The sequence below is a fragment of the Phyllobates terribilis genome, unplaced genomic scaffold, assembly GCF_046119375.1.
Source record: "Phyllobates terribilis strain yellow unplaced genomic scaffold, ASM4611937v1 Scaffold_11__3_contigs__length_659146591, whole genome shotgun sequence".
NCBI lineage: Eukaryota > Metazoa > Chordata > Amphibia > Anura > Dendrobatidae > Phyllobates > Phyllobates terribilis.
Genome location: NW_027362771.1, coordinates 153,019,898 through 153,042,444, shown reverse-complemented (window position 1 = coordinate 153,042,444; position 22,547 = coordinate 153,019,898). Strand labels below are relative to the sequence as shown.

The 22,547-nt window shown below is 43.1% G+C and overlaps 1 protein-coding gene across 1 annotated transcript in view; it reads left to right on the top strand.

Annotated features, from left to right (window-relative positions):
- The window catches only part of PLXNC1 (plexin C1), a 262,942-nt gene that overhangs the window by 20,761 nt on the left and 219,634 nt on the right, over positions 1-22,547 (top strand). The window contains exon 5 of the mRNA XM_073651689.1: positions 2,772-2,883. Coding sequence (XP_073507790.1) covers positions 2,772-2,883 — 112 coding nt within the window. The remainder of the gene's footprint in view (positions 1-2,771; positions 2,884-22,547) is intronic.

Below are 22,547 nucleotides of genomic sequence, written 5' to 3'. Positions count from 1 at the left end.
CCGCAACCTATACCTAGTAGGCCATGGACACACTTGTCCATGGATTTTATTACTGACCTACCAGTCTCTGCAGGCAAAAAGGTAGTTTTGGTGGTTGTAGATAGGTTCAGTAAAATGGTTCACTTTGTCGCATTACCTGCACCTCCTAATGCCAAGACACTTGCTCAGGTGTTCATAAATGAGATCGTGAAGCTTCACGGGGTTCCCTTCTATGTGGTGTCAGATCGGGGGACCCAGTTTGTTTCCAAGTTCTGGAAGGCATTCTGTTCTCGACTGGGGGTGCAGCTGTCCTTTTCCTCTGCCTTCCATCCTCAGTCGAATTGACAGACTGAGCGTGTCAATCAGAATTTGTAGACCTACCTCAGGTGTTTCGTGTCCGAAAATCAGGAGGATTGGGCATCCTACTTACCGCTGGCAGAATTTGCTATTAATAATCAATCAACAAGAATCCACTGGCAGGTCACCGTTCTTTAGTGCATACGGTTACCACCCACAATTTGGTACCTTTAGTGGGGGATGAGCTTCGGGAGTTCCTGAGGAGAAACAATTTGCTTCGTCGCTCACCGGACCTGAATGTGAATGACTTTGTGTGGTTGTCTACCAAGAATATAAGATTGAAAGTTCCTTCTTGGAAGCTGGGACCTAGGTTTATTGGTCCCTATAAAATAACCGCCATCATTTACCCAGCAGCGTTTCGTCTTGAACTTCTTCAGGCCATTAAGGTCCACAACATGTTCCATAGGTCCTTACTCAATAAGTATATGGAACCTCTTGAGCCCTCACCTCTACCACCGCCCCCAGTAATGGTTGATGGTAATCTGGAGTTCCAGATTTCGAGGATTGTAGATTTTTGTTTTTAATGTCGTTCTCAACAATACTTGGTGCACAGGAAGGGCTATAGTCCAGAGGAGAGGATGTGGGTTTCAGTATCAGAGGTGAACACTCCCAGGTTGGTTCATTCATTCCACACCTCTTATCCTGGGAAATCCGGTCCTGCGTGTCCAGAGGCTACTTGTAGAGGAAGTACTGTCATGGGTGTGTCAGAAGTGACTGACTGTCGCCCTGCAGTTTGTTACAGGAGATCTCTTCGTTTGACATTACAGACACCTTCTTAGAAGCTGGTAACTTCTGGCAGCTACCTTCCTCTGGCTAATTAACACCCTGGCCTGGGTGTATAAATACCTGCTGTTTGCTACAGGGAGGTGCTGGTGATATTGACATCACCCCTTGTGAAGGTTTGAGCAAGAGCAGTACTTCTTCCTCTCTGTTGCTAGAGGACTTGTGCGCATTTGCCTGGAGTCGACTAAAGCTAACCAATATTCCCTTGTTTGTTCCCCCTTGTTGTCTTTAGTGTTCAGTGGGGATCGACTAGCGCTCATCCCCTCTCTTCCCTAGCCAGGGCCAAACGACAGGGAAAGATAGGGTGAGGTATGCGTGTGGCTACTGGTGAAGAACCAATATAGGGATGTTAGTAGAGACAGATTTATATTAGATCAGCCTAGTAGAGTCTCCACTCCCCCTTTCCCTAGAGTCTGGGCTCCCTTTCCCTCTTTCCTTTGTGTTGCACTAAGTCTTTCCCACATCTTGGGTGACATTTATGGGATAATGCACACAATGAATTATGAGCACCTTAACAAGATATCTGCACTGGGCTTACACAAATGATTTTTCATTCATGTGATTATCACTGCTTCCAAATGGTGCAAAATGACCCCTTTTAGTTGGCTAAAACTTAGAAAAAGAACATGAACCATGACAGCTGTTTATGAGGGTTTTTTTTTGCTTTAAAAAAACCTTGTTTACTTTTTTCATACTCAGTGTACCTGAAAATAGTTTTACCAGCAGTTATTTAGTTTTTCCACCCCCCATCTTCTCCAACCTGCAAAAAAGCTTAAACAAAAGTTTATAGGGAATCTGTCAGTAGGATCAACCCTCCTATCCCATTTACATGGGCATGCAAATCATAGAAGTTGAATAAAATTATACTATGATATCCAATACAATTCCCCAAACTTCCATGTTTTTTTAATATGTTAATGAGCTATAAGGTGGGAGATGGATCTCCTTGAGAATCTGACTCTGCACTTTTTTAAATAAAGGGGGAATCACCAGTGTGATGCGTAATGGCCACTTTCTGTTCTCCTTGTCTCACTGCAGAGCTGTGTGTGATTAATGATTATATATATATTGTATTTCCTTTTCTTTTTTCCATTGTCCAATAGTTTTTTATAGTTTATTAGTATAAGTTGTGAATATACATTTGATGTATTTATTTATGATCTTGTTGTTTGGTTGCATATGTTTATGAATAACCATGCATTTCTCAAGAGTTTTTGCAATAAAATTGTCTGATGGCTGTTTTCATAAGATTTTAATTGTTGAATTAAACCCAACCCCTGAATGAAATTATGTATTTTTAAGAATATTTAAAAATCTGAAATATGGATTGGTTTATAAACTATCATCTATACTTGGATAATTATTGAGCTATTTATTCCACTGAGGGTTTTTCCTTATGTTAAAACATAACTTTAGTCAAAGACTATTAGAACCCTGCAGATCAAACATGTGTTTAATAAGTTGTCATAGGGAATGTCTGTAGTATGGGTATCCTAAACATGTTTGATGGGCCACGTAACAGACTTTACAAAGTGGTCCTTTTTTCATCTGGGTTATGTCCTTCTTGATTTTGTTTAATTGCAGCCTTATTAGTAGTGAATAAGATTAATACAAATTATATTGAATTCTATATCTATTATTTAAAAAAATAGATGCAACATGAATACAGAATGTGAAGAATCCACAGCACTGGGGAAATGGATTGGATTTTCAGAGGGATATGAAAAATGTCTTAAAATGAATGTTCTTCCCAAAGCTGGAAAGGTTTGATACATTGGTTATGCTAATATTATACCAGTTTTTCATTCTGTCTACACAATGTGAAATGCTCATGGTTTACTATATTGACACATTATCAAATTTCCTGTTAATGGACTTTGTTTTTTAAATATCCATTTTCTTTCATTTTTATTTAATATATGTATATTTGTTTAAACAAATCATTGAGCCCTACAGTAGGACCAAATTGCAGATACATTGGGGGAAATAAGTATTTGGTCCCTTGTTTGCTGTTTTTGTAAGTTTGCCCACTGACAAAGACATGAACAGTCTATAAGTTTAAGGGTAGGTTAATTTTAACATTGAGAGGTAGAATGTCCAAAAAGAATCAAGAAAATCACATCGTATAAATTAAATAAAAATTTTTGCATTTTGCAGTGAGAAATAAGTATTTGATCCCTCTGGCAAACAATACTTAATACTTGGTAGCAAAACCCTTGTTGGCAAGCACAGCGGTCAGACGTTTTTTGTAGTTGATAATGAGGGTTGCGCACATGTCAGGAGGACTTTTGGTCCACTCCTCTTTGCAGATCATCTCTAAATCATTTAGATTTTGAGGCCATTGCTTGGCAACTCGGAGCTTCAACTCACCCCATAAGTTTTCTATGGGATTAAGGTCTGGAGACTGGCTAGGCCACTCCATGACCTTAATGTGCTTCTTTTTGAGCCACTCCATTGTTGCCTTGGCTGTATGCTTTGGGTCATTGTCTTGCTGGAAGACCCAGCCACGACCCATTTTTAATGTCCTGGCGGAGGGAAGGAGGTTGTCACTCAGGATTTTACGTCCATGCTTGACAGTGGGGACGGTGTTCTTTGGGTCATAGGCAGCATTTTTCTTCCTCCAAAAACGGAGAGTTGAGTTAATGCCAAAGAGCTCAATTTTTGTCTCATCTGACCATAGCACCTTCTCCCAATAACTCACAGAATCATCCAGGTGTTCATTGGCAAACTTCAGATGGGCCTGCACATGTGCCTTCTTGAGCAGGGGGACCTTGCGGGCACTGCAGGATTTTAAACCTTTAAGGCGTAATGTGTTACCAATAGTTTTCTTGGTGACTGTGGTCCCAGCTACCTTGAGATCATTACCAAGTTCCCCCTGTGTAGTTTTAGGCTGATCTCCCACCTTCCTCATGATCAAGGATACCCCACGAGGTGAGATTTTGCATGGTGCCCCAGATCGATGTTAGTCATTTTGTATTTCTTCTATTTTCTTACTATTGCACCAACAGTTGTCTCCTTCTCATCCAGCGTCTTACTTATGGTTTTGTACCCCATTCCAGCTTTGTGCAGGTCTATGATCTTGTCCCTGACATCCTTAGAAAGCTCTTTGGTCTTGCCCATGTTGTAGAGGTTAGAGTCTGACTGATTAATTGAGTCTGTGGACAGGAGTCTTTTATACAGATGACTGTCTGTATAAAAGACTTTTGTGGGAGTCTTTAATGTAGGTAGCAAGTTGATTAGGAGCGTCTAACTGGTCTGTAGGAGCCAGAACTCATAATGGTTTGTAGGGGATCAAATACTTATACAATGTGATTTTCTTGATTTTTTTGGATATTCTCTCAATGTTAAAATTAACATACCCTTAAAATTATAGACTGTTCATATCTTTGTCAGTGGGCAAACTTACAAAAACAGCAAGGGATCAAATACTTATTTCCCCCACTGTATGTTGTATATAAGATTGAGCAAACAAGAAAATGACAATAACAAAGTTATTTAGTCAAATATAACCTTTCTTGGGATAACAAGGCTAGTAAATATCACAATCATTCCAAGGGAGATAGAAAAATGTGGGGATGAGAATGGAGCATGCACTGTAGAGGAGTTAAGATTGAAAGAGAATTACGATACTTATCTGGTGTGAAAGTCTATTACACTTTGAGGATTAAATCCATCTCTTGGTATTAGTGCCTTTGTAAATAGCAGTATACAATTGTTGCCAAAAGTTTGGAGACTGATAAAAATTATGGATTTCACACAGCTTGTTGCTACAGTGTTTTTAGGTCTTTTAGTGAGATAATTCTATGGTTACTGAAGTACAATTATAAGTATTTCATAAATTTGTTATCCATTTATTTGTAAATGCATCAAGTGTATGTAAGGCTAAGTGCCCACGATGCAGAAATGCTCCGGATTTTTCCTGAGCGTTTCTGCATCTCCCTGGCAGAAAAAACGCATGAGGATTGCACATGCGGGTTGTACATGCGGATTGTACATGCGTTTTTCCTGCCAGGAACATGCGGAAGTGAAGCGTTCTTCACTTGCATTTCCGCATGCGGGTTGACAAGCGCTTTCCAATCGATTTTAGCATCACTTGGAAAGTGCTTGACAACTTGGTCACACTATATAAATCCATGCAACCGGCATGGATTTATATAGTGTGACTGTAAAAGAATGGTAAAAAATAAATATTATACTTACCTTCTGATGAGCCCCGGTGTCCTTAACTGATCCGTCCGGTGTCCCTGGTGTCTAGTGGTGGTCTAAAAGGACCTTCCATGATGTCATTTAGTCATGTGACGGGTCACGCGACCGCCGACGTCAGCAGTTGCGTGACCCGTCACATGACTAAATTACGTCATGGCAGGTCCTTTTAGGCCATCGCGAGCTGCTGGCGAGCCAGGACGGATCGCTATGGAGACAGGGGGCCATTGGAAGGTAAGTATAATGTATATTTTTTATTTTATTCTTCTTTTTTTTTTTTTTACAGGTACCATGGTACCCTGGATGAGAGTGTCCTCTTCTCCAAATCCGGGTACCATCCGCACATTGAACCGCATGATATCCGCATGTGCACATGTAGTGATGCGGATATTATGCGATTCAATGCAAGTCAATGGCGGCAAAAACGCCGCGATTCCACAAAATAATTGGTAGTGCTGTGGATTTTTTCACAATGATGATCCGCAGCGGAAATTTCCGCAGCATGTGCACAGCACATGTGGATTATCATTGGGGAACATGGCAGGCCTTCTACCAAGCGTTTTTTAAGCGTTTATGCAGCGGAATTGCCGTTGCGGAAACGCTTAAAAAACGCATAGTGGGCACACAGCTTTCCAAATCTTCTGCAATTCCCCTTACAGCTGGATATCAGCTTCTGGGCCAAATCCAGACTGGTGACAATCCGTTCTTGCCTAATCAGTGTTTGGATTTTAAATAGATAAGGGTTACTCAATGATACTATGGGGTCAAGGGACAGTGCAAGTAAAAAAATAAGATAAAGGTAAAAGTACGTAATACATAATGCTAACACATGGTGGTGTGCAAAATAAACTAGAAATATAATAGAAACATCCAGTGTTAAAATGAGAGCACGAAAAGGTTACACATTGACATCACAAGGTCAAACTTCAGTACAAATAGAAAAAAAGGCGATAATGCCAAGCAAGATAATAATTAATATAAACTAGGAATAATAAGATAAACCTTATGAGCAATTAGGTGATAAATAATGCTGTTCCGGCATAATGGAGCATCATGTTACAAGGCAAAAGTAATAACTAAGTGGCTGGGTGAAAAAAAATAAATACATTTTATGTTCATGGCCTGGAAATTTCCCAGATCTCAATGTCATTAAGAACATATGGTCAATCTTCAAAAAGTGGGTGGACAAACATAAACCCAAAAATTGTGATAAACTCCAAGCACTGATTAGGTAAGACTAGGTTGCCATCATTCAGGATTTGGCCCAGAAGCTGATCTTCAGCATGTCAGGGCGAATTGCAGAAGTCTTGAAAAATTAGAGTCAGCATTATAAATACTGAGACATTGCATAAACTTGATGTATTTGTCAATAAAAATATAAAAACTTATGAAATGCTTATAAAAGTATTGAAGTATCCATAGAAACATCTGACTGAAAGATTTAAAAACACTGACACATCAATCTCTCCGAGAATGTGATAAACATCGTGCCTGTGACAAAATGGCAGGATGGCTGCTCGCTAAAGAAACAGAGCTCAGAGTCAGGACTATCTCAACTGTCAAGAGGAGCTGCTGTCATGAGCACCAGGGCCAGCCTTAGGCTAAATTGCCCAGTTTGCCCAGGACACCTGTGTATCTTTTATACCCTAAAAAAATTGATTGAACTTTTCTTCATACATAAGCCCCTATTTATTAAGCCTGCCATTTTGTACATTTTGTATGCCAGTTTTAACCCTATCACGAACATGCGATTTTTCATTTTTGCTCCCTTTTTTCCCAGAACGATAACTTTTTTATTTTTCTGTCAAATATGGGGGCTTGTTTTTTGCGGGACGGGTTGTGTAGTGTCCACACGGTACAAGGAATTCAAGAGAGTAGATTTGAACTGTGTTGTATTCCTCTCCTTCTTCCTCCACCACACCGCATAACATCTTTCTCATCAGGCTAAAAACTGAAACTGAAAGCCTCCCCAACTCACTTCCTGTCACAAGACTTCGTTTTATTAAAGAGACAGATCTAACCTTTATACATTACATTATCCCTTTTTTTTTTTTTTTTTTTTTTTTTACATACTAACAACCTAAGAAAAAAACTTATAATGCAACAGTGCAAAAGAACGTCGCTCTTCCCACTGCCCTGTAGCGGTGGCAGTGGGGTAATAGGGCTGGGGTTGATGTCAGCTTATAATGCCAGCTGACATCAAGCCCAGGTTAGTAATGGAGAGGCGTCTATAAGACACCCCCATTACTAACTCCATAGTCAAAGTTAAAAAAAAAACACAAACACCCAGAATAAAGTCCTTTAATTGAAATAAACACACAATTCTTTATTGTTCTAAATTAAACCATACTTACCATCACGCCCATTCCAGCTGAAGCCAATGTCTTCTGCAATAAAAGTAAAATAATAAAGCAACATCATCCTTACCTTTCCATGGTTCCCACGACAGCTTCAGCTCTGCTACATTCACATGACAGGCTGGACCGCAGCAGAACGCTGCCATCCAGCCTGTCATCCCGCAGACACTGAGAAGCGCAGGCATGGTTGCGCTCCTCAGTGTCTCGCTGTGACGGCATAAAGATGTGCCGAGTTCATGTCCAATGAACTCAGCTCACCTCAGCGCTTGAGCAAGACAATTTTCCCACGCTGTCAGTGACGTGCATGAGGTGAGCTCATGTCCAGTGAACTCAGCTCACCTCATGCATGTCACTGACAGCGTGGGAAAATTCTCCTGCTCAAGCGCTGAGCGCAGGAGAATTTTCCCACGCTGTCAGTGACGTGCATGAGGTGAGCTGAGTTCATTGGACATGAACTCGGCTCATCTGGATGCTGTCACAGCGAGACACTGAGGAGCGCAAGCATGCCTGAGCTTCTCAGTGTCTGCGGCATGGCAAGCTGGATGGTGGCTTTCGGCTGCGATCCAGCCTGTCATGTGAATGTAGCAGAGCTGGAGCCATCCTGGGAACCATGGAAAGGTATGGATGAGGTTGCTTTATTATTTTACTTTTATTGCAGGAGATCGTTGGCTTCAGCTGGAATGGGCGTGATGGTAAGTATGGTTTAATTTAGAACAATAAAGAATTGTGTCTTTATTTCAATTAAAGGACTTTATTCTGGGTGTGTTTTTTTTTTAACTTTGACTATGGGGTTAGTAATGGGGGTGTCTTATAGACGCCTCTCCATTATTAACCTGGGCTTGATGTCAGCTGGCATTATAAGCTGACATCAACCCCAACTCTATTACCCCACTGCCACCGCTACAGGGCAGTGGGAAGAGTGAGGCTAAGTGCCAGAATTGGCACATCCTATGGATGCGCCATTTCTGGGGCGGCTGACGGCTGGTGTTTCTAGCCTGGGAGGGGGCCAATATTCTTGGCACCCTTCCTGGGCTATTAATGTCAGCCCACAGCTGTCTGCCTAGCCTTTGCTAGCTATTAAAATAGGGGGGACCCCACGTCATTTTTTTTGGGGGGTCCCCCATTTTAATAGCTAGTAAAGGCTAGGTATTCAGCTGGGGGCTGATATTAGTAGCCTGGGAAGCTCCGTGGGCATTACTCCCTTCCCAGGCTTCAAACATCTGTCCCAGCTGTTTGCTTAACCTCCGCTAGAGCTTAAAATTACGGGGAACCCCACGCCAATTTTTTTTTTAATAAATCCTTTATTTTAACACTAAATGACAAGTACAGTAATCAACACTGTCACTGTACTTCTTATACATGTGACTGACATGTTTCTATCTGTCTAATCTATGTGTGATTCTCTATTCTTTCTATTCTAAATTGTCGGGTACCGCTGCTGAATTGCCGGCCGGCTTTTTTAAAGAGACGGTGCATGAAAACACTGTTATTTTTTTTAATAAATCCTTTACACTAAATGACAAGTACAGTAAGCAACACTGTCACTGTACTTCATATATATGTGACTGACATGTTTCTATCTATCTAATCTATGTGTGATGTTCTATTCTTTCTGTTCTAAATTGTCGGGTACCGGTGTATGCCGCTGCTAAACTGCCGGCTTTTCATGTAATACATTCTACATTATTCTTAGTTGTTTTCCTTCATGTAGAATTAACCTACAAGGAAAGAAAGGGTTTATTTTTATTCCGATATTTGGGTCCCATTGACTTGCATTGGTTTCCGGTATTGGAATCGGCGATATCTGATACTTTTTGGGTATCGGTCCGATCCAATCCGATCCGATATTTCCTGATATCGGAAGGTATCGCTCAACACTAGTCGTGACACCACCTGTGGTGTCTGGTGAGGATCACCAGCGCTGCGACAGTCCTCTGAGGCAGGTGTTTAGGGCAGCTTGAGATGGAATGGCTCCCCACAGGTGGAGCAGGCCTCAGGGCACTGAAAATAAATGGAGGTGCACTGGGCGTCGTAGTGCAGGGAGGGAAATGGCACTGGCGAAATAAAGGAGCGGAGGCAGCTCAGTGCAGTCATCCAGGATTTACTCACAGTTCTTAGACAGTCCACAGGTGCACTGTACTGGTGCAAGCCTCCCGCATCGTGCTGCGTTCACCGGGCAGGGGTTCAGTCCTTCCTCAGGCAGTTAGGAGTGTGCTGGCAGAACCCCACTTTCTTATGTACCTCTCTAGACCGACTTCACGCTGGGTCTTTACTCCCTCCTGCCCTGCGCTTCCCACTGTGAATCCTGTTCAGGTGCTGCTAGGTCCCCCCTGTCCGTCGGAGTTGCACAGACCTGCTTGACCTTACTTGGATTGAAGTGGGAGTTTGGCTCCTGGTTATAGAAGTCAGAAGCCTCCGGTTTTTCCAGCCGAGGCTTGAAGCTGCATGAGTGGGCCAGGGGCCGGTCCCTTCTTGCGGCCTAGATCCTCCTGACACTTGGCAGGTTCGGGGTGTATGAGGCCGCCTGCACTCGCCGTACTCCCCTAGGATCCCTTCTGTAGAATGGAGCTTACTCCCTGCTCCCCTCCTGGGCCTCATTCCTGGGCCCTTGTAGTGGAGCAGAGCTCCTACAGAGACTCTGCTCCCAGACTGTTCCTCTGAACTGTCCCTACTCCAACTACCCCTTACTGTTAAGATGTCTACCTTTTTATATATCTACTGTATGAGTGCTCCCATGAACTACTTCCTCCACCCACACCCACTACTGGTTCCCCCTACCTTTGGGTTCCCCCCACCCCAGCCAGGGTCAGGGCTCAGCAGAATACTACATTGCATCTTGCCCCTCCTGCTGGCCCGGGGTAGTGTAGTGTTGGATGTAGGTGTTGGGGTTCCGTGCAGCACTCCCTCCTTACCTGAGAGAAGGGAGACACCACACCTCTGGGTGTGGTGCAGTACCTCTGTGGCGACCGAACCCTCAGGGGCGCCACAATCGCACTGAAGAGTCACTTGGTAAGGGATGGCTGGTCACATCAGGGATCCGTATACGAGGCGTTCTGCTGAACATTAGATGAGATGGAGCAGCATTAGTGGTGGAATGTGGTGTATTGCAGTAATTGTGTATGAATTTGTATAATGATTGTTTCAGTGGGGTGTGCTCCAGACTAGCTGCCTCGATTCACTTCCCCATAGTGTGCATGAAACGCTCTACGATTCCATTGGCTTGCGGCTAGCAAGGTGTGATTTTCCTGTGGTTGAACCCCAAGTATTCAGGAAACTGTGTGAACACATGTCCATTGAATAGAGATCCATTGTCTGTTTTGACCACTCTTGGAATGCCCTAAGCAGAGAATATGTTGTCCAGGTCTGGTATGACACTATTAGCAGACATTGTAGAGATGAATGAAATGACAGGGTATCTAGAATATTCATCAATTGTTACTAGAATGTATTGGCCATTTGGTAATGGTCCATATATGTCGACTGCCACTTCCTCCCAGACAGCAGTGGGTAACGGAGACATTTGTAATGGTTCTAAGCTTGATGATGGAGTAATTAGTTGACAAGTGGAGCAGTGTCTAATCTTCTCTTCCACCAATTTATCCATATTTGGGAACCACACTTTTTCTCTGAGTAACTTTTTTGTGCCAACAATTCCTAGATGACCTTCGTGTGCTATTTATATGATTAAGTTGCGTAAGGCCTTAGGTACAACCAGTTTGGTACCTCGAAGGATGAGGTGTTCTTCAGTGACTGACAATTCCTCACGTACATTTGAGAATAATTTTAATTCTTTCTGATCAATCCCAGAACCGGGAAATTTTTCCTTTTGAATTTCATGCCACCTTTGATTTTGAATGATTTGTATTAAGGCACAGAGTGTCTTGTCACTTGTTGTATTCACAAACTGATCAACAGAAAGTGCGCTAAAATGGCACCAGTCCTACGGGACTGGCGTCCACAATCAGTTCGGTTCGAAGAGCTGGATCAAAATAGGCCATGGTTGTTGTTGAGCAGAGTTCGTTCTTAATTGTGCCAAAAGAGGCCTGACAGTCTTGGGACCATTTAAAAACACAACTTTGTTTCGTAAGTTCCCTTAATGGAGTGCTGATTGTTGAAAAATTTGGAATGTATCTAGCACAGTAGCTTGCCATTCCAAGAAAAGAGCGTACTTCACTGGCATTCTGTGGAATTGCGGCTGCTCTGATAGATTCCACTTTCTTGGGATCAGGTTGCACTCCTTCCGCCGAGAAGATGTGACCATAGAACGCCAATGAACTTTTATCAAATTCGCATTTCTCTTTGTTTAAAGTGAGTCAAGCAGAGAGCAGGCATTCGAAAATGGCATATAGAGCATGATTGTGTTCAGCTTGAGTTTTCCCAAAAACTAATATGTCATCACTGTAATTAAAGGCATTTGGAATGTGTTGGATGACGCTTCTTATCGTATCTTGAAAAATTTCCGCTGCTGAGCAGACCCCAAAAGTCAATATCTTGTATCTTCTGAGACCCACATGGGTGGAAAATGTTGTCAAGTATCTGGATTCTGGACTCAGTTCTAATTGATGATAGCCCTTATTGAGGTCGAGCTTTGAAAAGACTGTTGCTCCATTTATTAAGTGAATGATGTCATCAATTGTGGGTGAGATATGTCTTTCTCTCTGAATAGCGGTATTGGGCAGGCGCATATCAACACACAGTCTCACCTGCTCTGGAGTCTTTGGTTTTGGAACTACCACAAGTGGAGAGACCCACAGAGTGGGACCAGTAACAGTTTCAATAACGTCCTCATCCATGATCAATTGGAGTTCCTTTTCTACCTTCTTTCTCAGGTGAAATGGTGAGCCTGGGCTACTGGACGAACACTGTCATCCACATGAAGATGCACTTGAGAGTCCTTTAGTTTTCCCAACCCACTAAATAGGGAGGGAAAGCTGTTCACCATGGCTTGTACATCCAGATCCACAGGGTCGGTTATGGTATGAATAATCTGGATGAGTCCTAGTTTCAAGGCAGTGTGATAGCTGAGAAGACAGGCTCCCGATCTTTGCAATGTGTGAAAAGTGGTTTTCTGTCTGTTTTCTTTATAGCTAAGTACAGCGTCAGATTGTCTCATTGTAACTAGAGGTGTTTTAGATGCGTATGGAAAGATCTTAGCATGCACTTGCTGTAAGACTGGCTTTGTTTTCAATTGTTCATATGCATTGCTGTCTATGATATCCACTGAAGCTCCCGTATCTATTGTAAAGGTGATATCAGTGTTGCAGAGGGCGAGCATGATACAGGGAGACTGTACTGAGCCAGTGACAGAGGTAGTGAACACATAATTCTCAGGCACAGACATTTCTTCTATATCCTGATTCACCATTTTTACATTTGCGGACTTTGTCATAAGTAGAGGAGACTTGTTGTGCCCTGACTTGCAGGCAGCTGCAAAATGGTTCTCTTTTCCACATTTACTGCATGTTTGTCCCATAGCTGGACATTTGTTCAGGTGGTGAGGGAAATCTTGTCCACAACTATAGCATTTCTTCTGTTTCGGGGCTTGCTTGTCTTGTGCACTTTTATATTTGAGATTATGCACATGTAAATTATCCCCATTCTCCATGGCGGTGGCCTGATGATCTGCTATCTCTATAGCACGGGCCATCTTGAGCAAATCAGACAGAGAGAGATCCTGCGGCAAAGCTTTACGTCTTATATTAGATGAGCAGGTGACAATTACTTGAGTTAGAATTTCATAATTTACGTCCGTAAATGCACATCCATATGCTAGCTCTTTTAGCCGTGTGACATAGGTGTCTATGGATTCTTCTGGAAGCTGCTTAGCAATCCTGAACTTGTATCTTTCATATCTGATGTTTAGTTTGGGGTTGAAGTAGTCAGTGAGAGCTTTGGCGCAGTTGCTGTACGTGTCTGTCTCTGCTGCAGGTAACGTCCTGTATATGTCATAGACTCCTGTGCCCGCGCAATGCAGGAGCACGGCTCTCTTTCTTTTCTCCTCTTTTATGTCCATAGCTTCCAGGAAGTTCTCAAACCGGTTTAGCCATTTTCTCCAGTTATGAGAGAGATTAATGACATCAGTCATATCAAACTTTGGGAATGTGTGCAAGTAGTCAGCCATGATGGAGTCTCTCAGTGACGCGGACGTGTGAAGCGGTAAAGTAGGGGTCAGTACTCACAGCAGCAGGTGATTCAATCCCATCCTCATCGCCAGTTTTAGTGTCCACACGGTACAAGGAATTCAAGAGAGTAGATTTTAACTGTATTTTATTCCTCTCCTCCAGCACACAGCATAACATGTTTCTCCTCAGGCTAAAAACTGAAACTGAAAGCCTCCCCAACTTACTTCCTGTCACAAGACTTTGTTTTCTTAAAGAGACAGATCTAACCATTATACATTACAGGTTGTACTTTTGAAGAACACCATTGATTTTACCATATAGTGTGGTGGAAAACAGGAAAAAAAATCCAAGTGCAGTGAAATTGCCAAAAAAAAAGTGTAATTCCACTATTGTTTTTTTTATTTTTTTTATTTTCCATGTTCACTAAATTCTAAAACTGACCTGACCATATGATTCCCTATATCAGTATGAGTGGTGTGCAGATACCAAACATGTATAGGTTCTTTTTTATTTAAGTTAAGAAAAAAAATCCAACATTTTCTGAGACCCATAGCTTCTCCATTTTTTGTGATCTGAGGGCTTATTTTTTGGGTCCTGAGCTGACTTTTTTATTTTTTAATGATATTATTTTGTGGTTGATACGATGTCTTGATAGTCTTTTACTGCATTTTATTACAATGCTGCAGGGGCCAAAAAAAGTTAATCTGGCGTTTCAATTTCTAGTCTCGTTACGCAATTTACCAATCTGATTAATTTACTTTATATTTTGATGAATTAGACATTTCTGAACACAGCAATACAAAATGTGTAATTTTTTTTTAATTGTTTTATTTTCAATGAGGCAAAAGGGGGGTGATTTAAAATTTTGTGTTTTTATTATTTTTTTGTGTTTTTTTTATATTTTAAATACTTTTGAAAACTTTTTTTTTTTGCTTTTACTGGTTTCAATAGTCCCCTTAGGAGACTTGAAGCTGCAATCATCCGATTGCCTGTGCTAAACATAGCAGGGCTTCAGCCGGCCACAAGCCGATGTTCATAGGAGATTCACAATGACAGGCATGGGGCTCTTCTGCAGACGCCCGACTGTCATGACAACACATTGGTGCCCAGCGATCATTTGACAGGGGCGCCAATGGGCAGGACTTGTCTTGTGCTTCAGACCAGTACATGTTAAATGCCGCTGTCAGTGATTGACAGCAGAATTAACTGGATAACAGCTGAGGGTGTATCTCAGTTGTTAGAGACACATGGCAGCTGATCAAATTAGCTGTTATGTGTGGGGAAAGATGCAGGCTCAGCTTTGGGGCCCGCATCAAAAGCAGGGACACGACTTTTGATGTACCTATACGTCAAAGGTCGTGAAGAGGTTAAGAGGGTTGTCCACTACATGGACATCCCCATATCACTTGCTATCTTTCCCCTTTTAAAATAAAAACAGCCTATCGTCACCTCTGGTGTCAGCACTTCCAGTGATGACTGCACATGCTCTCCTGTGGCTCGCATGATGTTCTTATGCCATGTGAGCCCTGCAGGCACTTTCCTCTCACTTCCTTCAGATAAAACTGCCATTCATAGGAAATCAGAAAGCAACAGCGGCTCTCACTTCTTCTAGATGTCAGTTTTGTCCAAAGGAAGTGAGAGTGAAGCAGCCGCTTATTGGCTGTAGGGCTTACATGGCATAAGAGCAGAATTTGAGCCCCAGGAGAGCAGGTGCAGTCATCCCTGTAATGACACCACCACCAGTGGGGAGTACAGGTTGTTTGTATTTGTATTTTATGTGGGGGAATATAACAATTGAGAAGGGGCTGTCCAAGTAGTGGACAAACCCTTTAATGAAGAAAGCACTGACCCTTTAATGAAGAAAGCACTGGAGTGCTTATTTATTATATTATAGTGCTTATTTTAATTTATTAAAGGGTTGCTCCACAATCTTTACATTAATGATCTATTCTTACGATATCAGAACATTGGGGTTTTGACACCTGGCACTCCCACCGATCAGCTGTTCTCAGTGTCAGTGGCGGCCAGATGTTGTCAGTTGAAGAGTAGAGTAGCACAGCTTCATCATCTGTGTAGTGGCCATGGCCAAGTACTGCAGATTCACTCATATTCATTCTAAATGGAGTACCTGTCAGCAGTCATTACAGAGTGAATGGAGCTGTGCTGCTCTGCTCCACAACTGCCAACATCCATCTGCTTCTGGTACTGAGAACAGCTGATCAGTGGGGGTGCCAGGAACCCTCTGATCTTATAACAGTAAAGGTAGTGGAGCTACCCCTTAAGAAGCATGTGCATCTTAGTGATTAAGGCGCATCTTGAAACTGCTATACTGCTCTACCAGAAATGTTACTTTAGTCAGGGGCTGGTGTAGTTTTTTGGTGTAATTTACTACACCTTAGTGGCTTAAAATATGATGAACCAGCTGGGTGGACTGATTGGCCAATGTTTGGCCAATCAGTGCTAGCTTCATTTTCATCTCCTGTCTCTGTGTAAGTGCACTGAGACCAGATGAGTGGAGCAAGAGACTCCTCAGTGCCGTGCTGGCCCTGCCCACTTCTCATTCTAAGGGTTCGCTCACATGGCCATGGATTCACTCATGCGAGATAATGGGGCTGATTATGCAAATGATACTTGGCTCAAACTTTGTCAGAGTTTGAACTGGGTGTCAGTGCACTGTGCTCTGATCCTCTCGCAGGGGAGAATCACAGCACAGGCGCTCAGGAGACGGATAACGTAATTTCTCCATCTCTTTTATTGCCGGCGTCCACAGTAAATGGACTGCACTGGGATGACATCCAAGTATAGTCCGATGTTTTACACATACTCATAGACTTCTATGGGTGCATGCGTTCTGATTCTCGGAGGCACTCGCAGGATGCTGCAATTGTTTTCTCATGCCAAATCACAGATCTGCATTGCCCCATAGAATAATATTGGGCAAAGTGCTGTCAGATAAAACATCGCATAGAACTCGGCCGTGTTATACACTCGTGAGCGAGCCCTAACTGTGATCTGACAAGAGGGTGTGTAGGAGCCCAGAGGGAGGGGGAAGTCGCCCCCACAGCAGTCTGTCGGCTGGCACCTTGTGTGATTGCACAAGTCGCACACACCTAAGGCCGGTCATGATAAACTGTCACGGGTGTGTCAGAGGTGACAGACAGTCACCCTGCAGTTGGTTGCAGGAGATCTCTACATTTGGCATTGCAGACAGCTTCTTAGATGAGAGGCTGTCTTTAGGACCTAGCAGCTACCTCCCTCTTGCTAATTAGCTCTCTGGCCTGGGTGTATATATACCTGGTGTGTCTGAGAGGCAGTTGCCGGCTAAATTCATTTCTACTTGTGAGGCTTAGCAGGAGCAGTACTTCGTCCCTTCTGGAGCTTGAGTCCATGTGCATTTTTGGAGTCATCTAAAGCTAAGTTATTTCCCCCTGTTTTGTCTAACCTTGTTGTCTATAGTGTTTAGTGGAGGTTGACTAGTGCTCATATCCCCCCATCCCTAGCCATAGCCACACGCCAGGGAAAGTAGGGTGAGGCACGAGTGCAGCGATTGCAATATAGGGACGGTAGTTGAGACAGGGTGACGCTAGACCAGACTAAGAGGTCTCCATGTCCCCCTTTCCTTAGTGTCTGAGCTCCCTTTCCCTTTTCCCTCTGTGTTGCACTAAGTCTTTCCCACACCTGGCTTGACATTATAGCCGGCCGAGCATGTTTGGAAAAGGAAAAAAAAAAGAGAACTGACATTTTGGGTTTTTTTTCCTGTGTTTTTGGGCTTGCACTTTTTCCATTCTCCGTTTGGTATGGGTTCAGTTGCAGAGCATGCAGAGCAGTTCCACAGTCTGTCTCTGGAGGTGAATGACCTCCGCTGTGAGGTTCAGCAGCAGCATCAGCGGTTACTGGTCGCCAATGTGGGGGTCTCTGCAGGAAGTCCTGTCCAGCCTGAACCCAAGATTGCCCTCCCAGACAGGTTTTCCTGAGGTAGGGACAAGTTTTTTGTATTTAAGGAGGGATGCAAATTGTATTTCAAACTTCGTCCCTACTCCTCTGGTAATGAGGTGCAACGGGTTGTAATTGTGATCTCTCTATTGCAGGGAGATCCTCAGTCATGGGCGTTTTCGTTACCGCAGGACTCGGTTTGTCTCCAGTCTGTGGAGGGTTTTTTTTTTTTGAGCTCCGGCCCTCATCTATGATGACCCTGTCCGAGTCGCCTTGGCTGAGTCTAGGCTACCTCGCCTTCAGCAGGGGATTCGGTCAGTGGAAACGTACAGTTCGTACTTCCCTAGATGGGCAACAGATTCCAAATGGAATGACTCAGCCCTCAGAAGTCAATTTTGTGAGGGGCTTACTGAAAAGTTGAAAAATGCCTTGACTGTATATGAAACCCCTCAGTCCTTGGAGACTGCCATGTCTTTGGCTCAGTAAACATAATCCTTTAGTGGATTGGCAAGCCGGGAAGATTATTGAATGGGGAGAACTGTCTAGATATTTACATTGCTACTGTCTATACTGAAATATTACCTGCTTTTCTGTCTGGTTTTGAGGACGTTTTTTCTGAGAAGGGGTGTCAGGATTTGCCTCCTCATCATGCTTATGACTGTCCTATTAACCTGACCCCCCGGAGGGGAGCCTACAATCTGGTTAGAATCAGAGAAGAAGACGAATGAAAGACAGTGTTCAATACCCCGGAAGGACATTTTGAGAGTCTGGTTATGCCTTTTGATTTGACCAATGCACCTGCGGTATTGCAGCATTTCATAAATTATATTTTTCATCATTTGGTGGGGAGGTTTGTGGTGGTCTATCTGGATGATATTTTGGTTTATTCCTCTGATTTTGAGACTCATAGGGGGCATGTTAAGCAGGTGCTCCAGATATTAAGGGATAAGAAACTTTATGCCAAACTAGAAAAAATGTGTTTTCGCTGTTCAAGAGGTGCAGTGTTTGGGGCACTTGTTGTCATCTTCAGGTTTTCGGATGGATCCGGAGAAGATCCATGCAGTCCTTGACCTGAAGGCTCTACAACGTTTTCTGGGCTTTACTAATTTTTACAGGAAATTCATCCAAAATTACTCTGTTATTGTGAAACCCCTTACTGACATGGCTAAGAAGGGGTCTGATTTTTCCAAATGGTCGGATGCTTTCCTTCAGGCTTTTTCTTCCTTATAGAATCATTTTGTCGCTGCGCCTATGCTCAGTCAACCAGATGTTTCTCAACCCTTTATTATGGGGGTCGATGCTTTGGATGCTGGGGTTGAGGCTGTGTTGTCTCAGGGTTCGACCCTGTTAAATGGTGTCCATGCGCCTTCTTTTCTAGAAAATTGTCTTTGGCTGAGAGAAATTATGACGTGTGTAATAGGGAACTTTTGCCGATCCAATTGGCGTTTGAGGAATGGTGACATTGATTGAAGGGGGCTGTCCATCCTATTACTGTTATTACTGACCATAAGAACCTGTCACATCTCCAGTCAGCTAAACGTCTCAACCCTAGGCAAGCCAGATGGTCCCTGTTTTTTACTAGGTTCAATTTTGTTGTCACTTTTCGTCCAGGGGTCAAAAATTTCAAGTCTAATGCTTTTTCCCGGAGCTTCCCTGGTGGTGGTGACCCTGCCCCGATATTACAGAAAGGGATAGTCATTTTGGCATTTTATCCTGAACTGGAGGATTAGGTGTTGGAGGCTCAGGGGGATGCCCCTGTCTCCTGCCCTTCAGGAAAGTTATTTGTACCATCTGATCTGCGCTGCAAAGTAATCAAGGAACATCATAACTCTGTGCTTGCTGGGCATCCAGGTGGTAAGGCAACCGCGGACCTCCTCTCTCGTCGTTTTTGGTGGCATCGGGATGTAATTGAAGACATAGCGGCTTGAAGTATTTGTGCGCATTCTAAGGTTTCGCATATCTGTCCGTCTGGTACTCTTCTTCCGCTAGCTATCCCTATTAGGCCATGGACACACTTGTCCATGGATTTTATTACTGACCTACTGGTTTCTGCAGCCAAAACGGTGGTTTTGGTGGTAGTAGATAGGTTCAGTAAAATGGTTCACTTCGTTGCATTACCTGCACTTCCCAATGCCAAGACACTTGCTCAGGTGTTCATAAATGAGATTGTGGAGCTTCACGGGGTTCCCTCCAATGTGGTGTCTGATCGGGGGACCCAGTTTGTTTCCAAGTTCTGGAAGGCATTCTGTTCTCGAGTGGGGGTGCAGATGTTCTTTTCCTCTGCCTTCCACCCTCAATTGAATGGTCAAACCAAGCATGTCAATCAGAACTTGGAGACATACCTCAGGTGTTTCGTCTCTGAAAATCAGGAGGATTGGGCATCCTACTTACTGCTGGCAGAATTTGAGAATTTACCATCAATAATCATCAAGAATCCACTGGCAGGTCACCGTTCTTCGGTGCATACAGTTATTACCCACAGTTTGGTGGGGGGGAGGGGTGTGGGCAAGTCTCTCCCCTCAGCTGGCTGAGGTTGGAGATTCATTCATTGCCAGAGGGGTATAAGGACTATAAGCAACAGATCCTGTTCAATAACAGTTTAATCAAATCGGGGAGCCCCTCCTCCACCTATATTGAATCGTCTCAGCGATCCTATAGTAAGTTGTCTTCTGTAATCCTTATTATTTTGTGCAACTGCTTATGTATTGTATGTCCCCTTTGTAAAATCTTTGTATATTTTTCTTAACACTGCCTCCCTTTTGGATTAAATATAAAATGTAATAGTTCTGTTTCTTTTGTTCTGTGATTGTTCCCTTCCCCGAAGCCATATACGCTACCAGAACGCAGGCATCTGGCCAGGCCTGTATTATATTTCAAACTCGGCCGGTGGAGGCAGCGAATAATATTAATATTTGGACTATCGTGAAGCAGACTGTGACCATACGGGGCGTCTACACATATTCCATGCTTTAGAATCCGGAGGTGTGACACCATGCGCTCACTGGTCGCTTGCCGATTCCTAAGTAGAGATTAGTCTGGATCGTGTGCTCTCGATTCCAGACGAAATCTGTGACACAGTGACGGCGCAGTGAGATACTGCGTGATCTCCCCCGGTGTCATCGCTGTGGGATAACCTGACAATGATTGCCCCTTAATCCTAATAACTGGTTGGGCCACCCTTAGCAGCAACAACAGCAATCAAGCATTTGGGATAACTGGCAATGAGTCTATGCCAAAGCTCTGGAGAAATTTTGGCCCACACATGTTTGCAAAATTGTTGGAAGGTTTCCAAGCATGAACAACCTTTTTAAGGTCATGCTACAGCATCTCAATCGAATTAAGGTCAGGACTTTGACTAGGCCACTCCAAAGTTTTAATTTTGTTTTCCTTAAGCCATTCAGAGGTGGACTTGCTGGTGTGTTTTGGATTATTGTCCTGCTGCATAACCCAAGTGTGCTTCAGCTTGAAGTCACAAACAGATGGCCAGACCTTCTTCATTATTTTGTGGTGGACAGCAAAATTCATGGTTCTATTTACCACAGCAAGTCTTCCACGTTCTGAAGCAGCAAAACAGCCCCAGACAATCACACTACCACCACCATATTTTACTGTTGGTATGATTATGATGTTTTTTTTCTGAAATGCTGTGTTACTTCTACGCCAGATGTAATGGGACATACACCTTCAAAAAAGTTAAACTTTTGTCTCATCAGTCCACAGAGAATTCTCCTAAAGGTCTTGGCGATCATCAAGATGTTTTCTGGCAAAACTGAGACAAGCCTTTATGATCTTTTTGCTCACCAGTGGTTTTTGTCTTGGAACTCTGCCATGCATGCCATTTTTGCCCAGTCTCTTTCTAATGGTGGAGTTATGAACACTGACCTTAACTGAGGCAAGTGTGGCCTGTAGTTGTTTGGATGTTGTTGTGGGGTATTTTGTGACATCTTGGATGAGTTGTCGCTGCGCTCTTGAAGTAATTTTGGTCGGCCGGCCACTTATGGGTAGATTCACCACTGTTCGATGTTTTCGCCATTTGTGGATAATGGCTCTCACTGTGGTTTGCTGGAATCCCAAAGCTTTAGAAATTGCTTTATAAACTTTTCCAGACTGATAGATCTCAATTACTTTGTTTCTCATGTGTTCCTGAATTTCTTTGGATTGCAGCATAATGTCTATCTTTTGAAGATCTTTTGGTATACTTCACTTTGTCAGGTAGGTCCTATTTTAGTGATTTCTTGATTGACAACAGGTGTGGCAGTAATCAGGCCTGTGTGTGGCTAGTGAAAATGATCTCTGCCTCCCAAATATGTGATAAACCTCAGTTAATTTATGTTTTAAAAGGGTATGGGGGTAATCACTTTTTTTCACACAGGGCCCTGTAGGTTTGGATCACTTTTTCCCTTAATAATAAAGACCTTCATTTAAAAACTGCATTTTGTGGTTACTTGTGTTATCTTTGTCTAATATTTAAATGTTTTGTGATCTGAAACATTTAAGTGTGACAAACATGCAAAAGAATAAGAAATCAGGAAGGGGGAAAACACTTTTTCACACCACTATATGTGTGCTTATGACTAGAGATGAGCGTTGTTCTACTCGAACTGTTCGCCAATCTCAAATTCGAGCTGTTTTGGGCGGTGTTCGAGCCGGTCGGCGAACACGAACAATTTGAGAAAAATTCGGCTGTTCGAGGTTATGTTCGATAACTGTTCGTGCACCAAAATCATAACTGGATTTTTTCTCAGTAATGATGAAAATTAATGTTAATACGCAGTTTGAGTGTACAGCGGGGCGGGGGGAGGGGCAGGGGATG